The sequence below is a fragment of the Sphaeramia orbicularis genome, chromosome 17 (assembly GCF_902148855.1).
Source record: "Sphaeramia orbicularis chromosome 17, fSphaOr1.1, whole genome shotgun sequence".
In the NCBI taxonomy this organism is placed as follows: domain Eukaryota; kingdom Metazoa; phylum Chordata; class Actinopteri; order Kurtiformes; family Apogonidae; genus Sphaeramia; species Sphaeramia orbicularis.
Window position 1 is genome coordinate 28,372,278 of NC_043973.1, and position 9,748 is coordinate 28,382,025.

The 9,748-nt window shown below is 36.5% G+C and overlaps 1 protein-coding gene across 1 annotated transcript; it reads left to right on the forward strand.

The window, feature by feature from the left end:
• The first annotated feature begins 4,448 nt into the window (after positions 1–4,448).
• Positions 4,449–6,987, forward strand: LOC115437570 (aquaporin-1-like). Its single transcript, XM_030160816.1, has 4 exons — positions 4,449–4,799; positions 6,031–6,192; positions 6,584–6,664; positions 6,761–6,987. Exons 1-4 carry the CDS (start codon positions 4,449–4,451, stop codon positions 6,947–6,949), a joined length of 783 nt encoding a protein of 260 aa, XP_030016676.1. The 3' UTR covers positions 6,950–6,987.
• Positions 6,988–9,748: the final 2,761 nt, after the last annotated feature.

Here is a 9,748-nt window from a genome sequence, read left to right on the forward strand (position 1 = left end):
GAAGTGGGTGTCCTGCACATGCTCAATGTGTTTTAGACCTTAAAATGAAGTCACATTATGGGCATCATTATCACAAAGCAGAAATGCATTGAACTAAGCATAGGTTAACGTGGGCAAAGTGGTGACTGCTACAGGAGTAATTACTAATGGACTAATGCAGAAGTTCTTCAGTTAAAGCACTTTTCAACAGAATCATTTTGTCAATTTCTGTTTATCTTTCAGAAAGTAACAGTGAGTTGCTGTCTTAAATGGGCTGTGGATAACTCTAAAAGCAGCTCCCGTGCTGTTAAACAGGAAAAGTCTGAGGAGAACAGGAGACGTGGAGGTCATTCTCACTGACTGTAAATCTCTCAGCTGTTTGTAATTAAACCTGGTTCTTTAAAGCCACACATTAGATTCATGCTGGAACTATGGGTGTATCAGTCAAACACTGCCCAAAATGTGTCTTTTAGCATGACGCCCCACACTGTCTGACGAGATATGCCAGAAATCAGGACTTTGGCCTTTTGGAGGGCAAATCTGCCTGTTACTGTGAATGACCATCTTTGTCGTCATTGGCTTTCTGCTGCAATAGGAGACGGAAATGATTCCTACTAAAACCAGGGATAAAAGTGGCATTAACCTTCGGCTCAGTTGTTGCCAAGTTTACACAAAGTATAGGTCCCATTAGCAGCACCTAAATCCTGCACCCTGGTATTAAACCCGACACCAGTGATTGTCTGTGGTCTCAACAAGGGGAGGCAGAATCTGTCCATGTGCTTCCTATTTTCCTAAATAATGCTACTCACTAATGAATGACATACACCGCTCAGATTGAGTGGCATTTGGGGAATTGTCTCCAGCCTGATCTAATTTCCCTGTAAAAGCCAAACACACGTTGTCTAAGTTCAGTGTTCTAATCTCCAACGTGTCATTTGCTAACTGCTGCTGATGGGCTCTTTAATTCAAATGTCACTACTTTATTTGTAGCTGTCGCACAACAAAGTGTTTTCTCTGATGAGGCAGAGTTTAAAGAGGGGAATTTGTCGCATCGTGCAGAAAATACACAATCAATAAAGCAGCTGATCTTTTAAATCCTGGCCTACCTGGTGTTTTTTGACTGTTCTTTGCAAGAATTTAGGTTATTGCAATGCAGTACTCACTCTACCACCCCACCTCAGTGCAATCATCACAACCCATGCACCTTGTTTTTAATTTTACCTTGTACATATATATCCATTATTACCTGTAAATATCCTTATATGTTGTGTATATTTCTTATCTATAGTATAGAGTTAGCTTCTTGTATATTTTAGTATATTTAACTAGGCATTAAAAATTGGTAATAAAATCCATATTAGTATTACAACTTTATTGAAACAAATGATACATGTTTTTTATTACAAGGTAAAAATGAAAGTAACTCTTCTTATTTCAACATAAGCACCAGTGACATCAACCAGTTTCCTCAAACGGCCAGGGACGGAATAAACAACCTTCTGAAGGACGTCATCTGGGATATTAGTGAGAATAAGACAATAAGAAAATAAGAAATAAGAAATCCCCATCAGTGTCATCTGTTTAAAAAATGTTTTCATCATGACTTCAGTGATATAAAAAATTGTATAAGCCACCCTGTAGTACTTAGTATTTTAGTTGTATTTGTATATGGCTAATATGCTCCAGTATTTTGTGTGAGATATATATATATATATATATATATATATATATATATATATATATATATATATACACATACCTCCGCCAAGGAGGTTATGTTTTTGTCAGCGTTGGTTTGTCTGTCCGTGTGCAAGATAACTCAAAAAGTTATGGACGGATTTGGATGAAAATTTCAGGAAATGTTGATACTGGCACAAGGAACAAAAGATTAAATTTTGGTGGTGATCGGAGGTGGTGGTGGTGGGGGGGCACGGGGGCCCACTGTTCTGCCTTGGCGGAGGTCTGTGCTCTCTGAGTGCTTTTCTAGTAAAGACAGCGCAGACCTCCGCCAAGGCAGATCAGTGGGCCCCTGTGGCCCCCCACCCCCCACCCCCCCACCTCCGATCACCACCAAAATTTAATCATTTGTTCCTTGTGCCAGTATCAACATTTCCTGAAATTTTCATCCATATTCGGGGCACTGATCTGCCTCGGCGGAGGTCTGCGCTCTCTGAGTGCTTCTAGTTTAATTAAGTTTTTATTGAAATTTTTTACACATATATTTGACAAAACAACAAAAAATAAACAAACCAGCATTGCTTGGGTATATTACACATATTTTGATACATTTGCATTATCCAGTCTTTCCACCACCCTGAGCTCTCTAAACCACTTCCACTTCTTGTCTATTTGAGCTTCCTGTAGTCACAATCTGAGTCACCCTTTCCATTGTATATATTCCATCAATAATTGCGATCCACTGGTCCTGTGTTGGTGGTTCTGTCCTTCCCCAGTTCCTTATAATAGCTTTTTTGCAAGCCACTAAAAGTATCTTAACCAAGTATATGTCATTTCCTGCTACATTTCCATCAGATAAGTCACAAAAATCCTACAGAACATCACAGCACATTGGAATCTCACACCTCATTATTTGTTTTAGTGCTCCACACATCACTTCCCAAAACCCAGTTATTTTATCACATTTCCAAAACACATGTGTGTGATCTACATCAAATTCTCTACATTCCCTCCAACATTTCTACTGTCTGTTTAACTGCTTACTTTTCTTCTTAGGTGTAATAAAGAAACGCACCAGATTTTTCCAGGAGAACTCACTCCAGATCCGCAAACTAGCGGATGTTTGGTGATTTTGTGTAATATTTTTAGACAGTCTTTTTGCACTTTAAGTGTTTGCTGCTAAAACAGAAACAGAGCTGCTAAATGGATTTTCGTTGTTCCTGTAACATTAGTCGCTTTTCCATTGGACATATGCGCAAAACTTTACCGATATTTACTAAATGTCGAAAAAACAGAAGTGTGTTATGTCGGTTTTTCCATTAAATCACAAATGCAATGATTTGTTTATTTATTATCGCGAGATGACACGAGAAGTCATTCCATAAACATGGTGACAAACATAAATATGGTGTTGATTTACAGATATATTCATTATTATTATATATTACCCTTCTATTTTGTACTAAATTAAAAAAATGATTAAGTTTCCTGGTGTGTCCACACTTACCTCGTCATGTTTCTTTTAAACTCTTCTTGTTGTAACGTCTGTCAACATCTGTTTATTTTTATTCACATGACTCTAGTTGCAGAAAAAGGTCTTTCAATTGCAGTTTTGCGTGACGTACCATTTGCGCTACGCCCGAAAAACCACCTCTTGCCAGCGCAAAAACTTTAAATCGAAAAATGAGAGTTTTGGCAAAATTGTTGTTTTTCCATCAGACAGATTTTTATGCGCAAGTTATATTTGTGCAATTTGAGGGTCAATGGAAAAGCGACTAGTGACAATAAAGATCTATTCTGTTCTGTTCTATTCTATTCTATTTAATACTATTCTATTCTATTATTGTAGCCTCTGACTGACATTTTCTAAATTGTAATTAAATGTTTGACTGAGTAATTAAAGAGACAGAGAAAACTGAAGTGTTTCTTCCTCACCTTTTGTATTTCAGTGAATGGTGAGTGTCATTGGTGTTTGGATCTCTGACAGTCTGTTTATCTGAAAGGCTGGGACTTTTTGCCATGGTGAGTCATCGCATCGTATAAAAACATGCGTGTATTTCCCTTCTCATTAATTTGGAGAATGGTTTATCCATCTTGCTGCGGGCTGATACAATGGATGGGTGTGCGATGAACGACCTATAAATCATACTTGCATATAATCTGCTGATGCACAGCCACAGAGGCAAACGGTGTTTTCCTCTTGGTTGGACTCCAGATCAGGTACACAGGATGCAGTATCAAGCCAGCTCCATCCTCAGGGCCTGTAGCTCATTTCATTTTTTGGACAAATATTATGTATGTGCTGCGTTGTTGTGAATCAGATAAGTTCAACTGTTATATTTATGACTCATTCCTGTTATTATTGTTTTTCCAGGTGTACTCAAAATAAGTGGTGGTGTGATCACAGCTCTTCTGCATAATTATCTCCAACGCGCTCAGAGATGAGCCCCTTGGCAAAACACCGAGAGTACTGCTCTTTGGAGGCTCATCAGTGAAAAACAACATTCAGGAGTCCCTTTCTGGAGAGTGTTAAAGCTTAGAGCCTAGTAAAAAGGAGTCACTTAGAGTGGAAATGACTCCTTTTGCATGATGCATTTGAATCATATAAAATATTCTTCATAAGTTTCCTTCTTCGGATGTTAAGTATGTGATCTAAAATCTTTGTGCAGCACTTCTTCTTCTTCTTGTGGTATCTTTTTTTTTTCTTCTCCTCCCCTCTGCAAACCACTCACGACTATAAATATTGAAGCACTTCCATGTTAGTTTACACACAAGACAAAGAAAAAGCAAAGATGAAAGAAATGAAAAGCTGGGTGTTTTGGAGAGCTGTGGCTGCAGAATTTGTGGGGATGCTGATCTTTATAGTGGTTGGCATTGCGTCTGCCATCGGACACCCAGAGAACGGTGCTCAGGAAGTGAAGGTTTCACTAGCCTTCGGTCTGGCTATTGTCACTCTTGCTCACAGTTTGGGGCACATCAGTGGAGCACATCTGAACCCTGCAGTCAGTTTAGGCCTACTGGTCAGCTGTCAGATCAGTCTCCTCAGATTTGTTTGCTACGTCCTGGCTCAGATGCTTGGGGCACTTGCGGCTAGTGCGATAATGGATGGATTCAGGCCCGGGGGAACTCTCGGTGTTAACAAGGTAATGTGTAATACTTGGTTTTCAGCAGAGCAGGTATTAAACTGCATTCATTGTGATTCTTAAGTTTAGTGTTTAAAGTTTAAAAGGATCCTCATTAGCTGCCATCAAAGTGATAAGCTAATCTTCCTGGGGTCCACACAGAAGGACAACACAAAACACAGAACATAACAATACATGATATGTATGACAACCACAATTCACATTATTAACAATGCAAATCTAAAAATACTAACCATTTTTAACATGATTACAAATATAAAATCAGAAAAATATAGGATTAGTTTTTACATTTATGAGTTTCATCCATCAAAGAAAATAACATACACTCTTAAATAGGGCTGTGTATTGGCAAGAATCTGGTGATACGATACAAATCACAATAGTGGGATCACGATATGATATATCACAATATATCATGATACTGTTAAAAGGCACATGTTTTAATTGGTTTTGTTTTGTTTTTTTAAAGATTATTTCCTGGAAGAATGGAATTACACCAGAAATATGCAAAAATACTAAAACACTTTTTTTTTTTTTTTTATCACAACAGGTTCTAATGCTATATCACAAAATTTCCCTGTGTTAAAACTTAAATTATGTTTTACAGACATTACAGTTTAAGATCCTGCTCAAATGTTCATATTCTATTTGTTCATAACTAACATCATGTCATTATTTATTTTTTATTTTTATTATTTATTAATAAAAGAGTGTTAAATAATAATAAATAAAATATAAACAAAAAAGAAAAACGAAAAAAACGAAAATGAACCTCCACAATATCTGCATTTGAATAAATACCTAAAAATATCGATACAGTATTGTGAAATGAAATATCGCGATATATTGCAGAACCAACATTTTCTTACACCCCTACTCTTAAATAGTGCCTTCTCAGATGATACTTGAAAGATGATTTACCATTCAATTTACATATGTTCAGGGGGTAATTATTCCAATGATTGATGGCATGATAAATAACTGTGCTCTTTAAGGCATTTGATTTTGGATGTGATGTGGCAACATAATCTGACCATCATCAGTTGACCTAGTAAAATGAGAATGAATTTGACTGCATCTGACAATTTGTTTGTAAAGGAAAACAGGTTGAGTAGAAAAGATAGTGTTACTGAAAAATTTAACTGTGCTGAACACTATTCTCTACCATTAACCATGAGTTTCTTAAGTATTGTAATTGTTTTGAAAGTCAGATCTTTTTTGTTTTTTCCAGCTAAATGGAGTGACTGTCGGACAAGGATTCGTCATCGAGTTTCTTGCGACCCTTCAGCTGGTTCTGTGCGTCATCGCAGTGACAGACAAGCGACGGAGTGATGTTAAAGGTTCTGCACCGCTGGCTATCGGGTTGTCGGTGGGACTGGGACACTTTGCAGCTGTAAGTCACCAATGAGTTCACAAATCTACCAAATGTACAGTTACATCTGGAAACTGAAATTCACAGAAGGTTAAGAGCAGTCATTTCAGTGGAATAAACCACTTCATAATGGACTGAGGCTGAACTTAAAACTGAAGTGCTGATGAATCTTGATGAATTTTTGAAGTCATTTCCATTCCTTTTAAGCAGTTATGGAGTTTATGATTACTTTAGAGTTATTTAGAATCTACTCAAGATAAGATCGTTATTTCCACTAGCTTGGCAGGTGTTGAGACATGATACAAGACGTTTTCATGCGCATCCATTATCCAGTTTGTATTGATTTGTGCTTGAAACCTGTTTTATTCTAGTCAATGAATATCATTTGCTGCATGACTGATATTCTTAACAGATAAGTTTCACTGGATGTGGTATCAACCCTGCTCGCTCCTTTGGACCAGCTGTGATACGTAGCAAAATGGAGAATCACTGGGTAACTTTTCTATTTTTAACATCCTTTTTTATATGTACAGCTATTTCATTTATTAGACAGATTTAAAGTTTTTGTTTTATCTTTCTTTAATTCCAGGTGTACTGGCTGGGGCCAGTGTGTGGTGGCACAGCAGCAGCTCTCATCTATGATTTTCTTCTGTATCCACGATCAGAAGACTTCAGAACACGCTGGAGTGTCCTGGTTAATGGTGCAGACAATGAAGCTAATCCACCTGAGAGAAGAGAAGGCAGCCCCGTTCCAGGGCCAAGTCAATGGCCAAAATAATGAATGTGCTTTATGTTTTTACATTGCAGTGTATCATCACCAACTCCATGTATTTTACACATACACTTTAAAAAAACTTGGGATTATTTTAGCTCTGCTTTGTCTCTTTTATTTTATTTTATTCTATTTTTTTACAATTTTCTTATTCAGGAGTGCTGGGAGTTTTTTATACTTGAAATAAAATTTCCTCATCCTAATTTGTTAATTTCATTTATCTTAAACACTTTCTGCAAAGTTCAAAACAGGGTCAACATACATTTCCTTATTTATATGTTCTTCCCAGAATAACACAATGTATAGATCTGTAAGACCTTGACTAGAGAGTCTACAATGTATCACATATTGTATACAATTTTGTCCCATTCACAGCGTTTGGCGACAGTCCCATTAACCTTGTTGAAGTCAAACAACACAAGGATGTGGATCAGGTAATTGCACATAAAAGAACATTAAATTCTTCATATGAAAAAGCATGATTAGACAAGATGTGGATATCATGGAGATTTCCTGTTTGGCTGTGTCACAACAATGTCCTTTATCCATCTACGCACATGGTCTCCCTCACATCCCGTGTAATAGCTTATAGGTATTTGATGGTCCCCACACCCTGGGCTAATCATTGAATAACCATTGAATAACCATCAAATGACTTTAAACTTAATAGCTGAACATTTCTTAACAGAAACATGTGGTCGCAGGGCAAAGCAGGCAAGGTCGTGAACATAGATGCGAGTTATTGTTAGTTAGCCGCTGTGGTTGGATGCATGTCTCCATGTCCAGCATTCTCATTACCCTGCTCTGTGTGACTGTGAGATGATCATTAACAAAGTGTCTATGTCCCAAATAATTTTACAATGCTCTGAGAGGAAATAAAAGTGTGTGGTTTGTTCTACTCTCGAGTCCAAGATCCATTTATTGCAACACAGAAAGGTAGATGGAAAATAACTGACTGAATGAAATATTCAGCAGGAATGCAACAGATTGATGTGATGAAACTCTGCCAACTTAGCAACATATTTCATATATATATATATATATATATATATATATATATATATGTATATGTATATGTATATATGTATGTATGTATATATATATATATATATATATATATATATATATATATATATATATATATATATATATATATATATATATATATATATATGATAAAACAATTGCTACAAGATATCTTTAAGAATAAATCATTCTCAGTTGCGTTCCTCCCTAAAGGAAAGAACATTTCTGTACTCTGGTGTATGTTACTGAAACTCTGTGTGTTTAATTCATTAAAGTGCAACGAACTTAAAAAATGAGCTTAAAAAATATCAGTGAAGTGATAACTGGCAATCCAGGCCAGGTTGATGGTTGATGATGGTTTTATCTCACTTATATGACATGACACTTCTGCACATAATATTTTATGGTGGAATCTCTGGGATCAGTCATGTGACAGCGGCAGATCTAAAATCCCTTTCCTTTGTGTATTTAACCTCAGAGGTCAGAGCATTGTGTTTAGCCTCTTGTTTTGAAGTTTGTCCTCAACAACACAGACAATGCTCTTTTTGTTGTCCCTCAGTCATTTTGTCTGAGAGTGTCCTTCATCAAATTATTTGGCTCTTACTTTGGCTTGATTATTCCATTTCTTGGCATGGGAGAGTATTCACTGGTCCTCTCATTATTTTTACTGTATCTAGACCAAACAAACAATTGGGAACAGAAGTTTCGACTGGTTGAACAAGATTCAAAGGATCAAATAAACAGTATGATTTATATATATGGTAATAAACACAAAATTCTGTCAAATATATATATATATATATATATATATATATATATATATATATATATATATATATATATATATATATATATATATATATAAATCAAGTAAAATTTTCTTTATTTTCACTGTTAAAACAAGCAATATCAAGACTCAAACCAAGAAGTGTTTACAACATGAGGACTACATGCCTTTGCCGTAACTCTAACCCCCACTGTTGACCCCATCTCCACTCACTGACTGATGCTTGGCCCTTATCTTCAACCCAAGAGTTGCCATGCTCACTCCCTTTTCTGTGTTTCATCAGTTTTTGGCACAGGTTCAACAAACAGGGTGTCAGGAAGGAGAGTGGGGTTAGTGAAGGGGTGGGTCACATTTAGATATGTGTTGAACTGTGTGCAGAACTGCGCGTACAAGGAACAAGGTGCCAATCAAAACTGCAGAGTAAAATGCTTCTCAGTTCTGCTTTTGATGCCCACTCTGACCACACAGACACAATGAAAACAATCCCTCAGCTTTTTCTACATGACACTACTGGCCCACATGTTCACAGTTTTACTATGTTTTTCCAGTCATCAGCCCATTGACTTAAGGATCGGTTTAACTGTAACTACAGGGCTATAAACTGTTGTCAAAGAGTACAGAAGACTAAAATCTGACTACGGAGTACCCTAGACCTGTAAAACTGCTGGTAAACACAGATCCGAACAAAAGCTCAATGTGAGCTTGCAAAGTCAGTTTATGATTCACAAATGACAATCCTACTGCCGCAAAACAAAACTGAACTCAAGTTGTTTGCACAGACTTTGTAACAACCAGATGATCTGATATTGGAAAAAACATTTTTTTCATCTGTGGTGCAACTAAATAAGCCTGTATTTTTATCTAAACACATAATATGAATATCTTTTCATGTGTAGATGAACATTTTCAACTGTGTATATGAATATACCTTGAATTTATGGTGTCAAAAGGATTTTTTAATGACATACTGTAGATTTTTCCTTTAATGATTG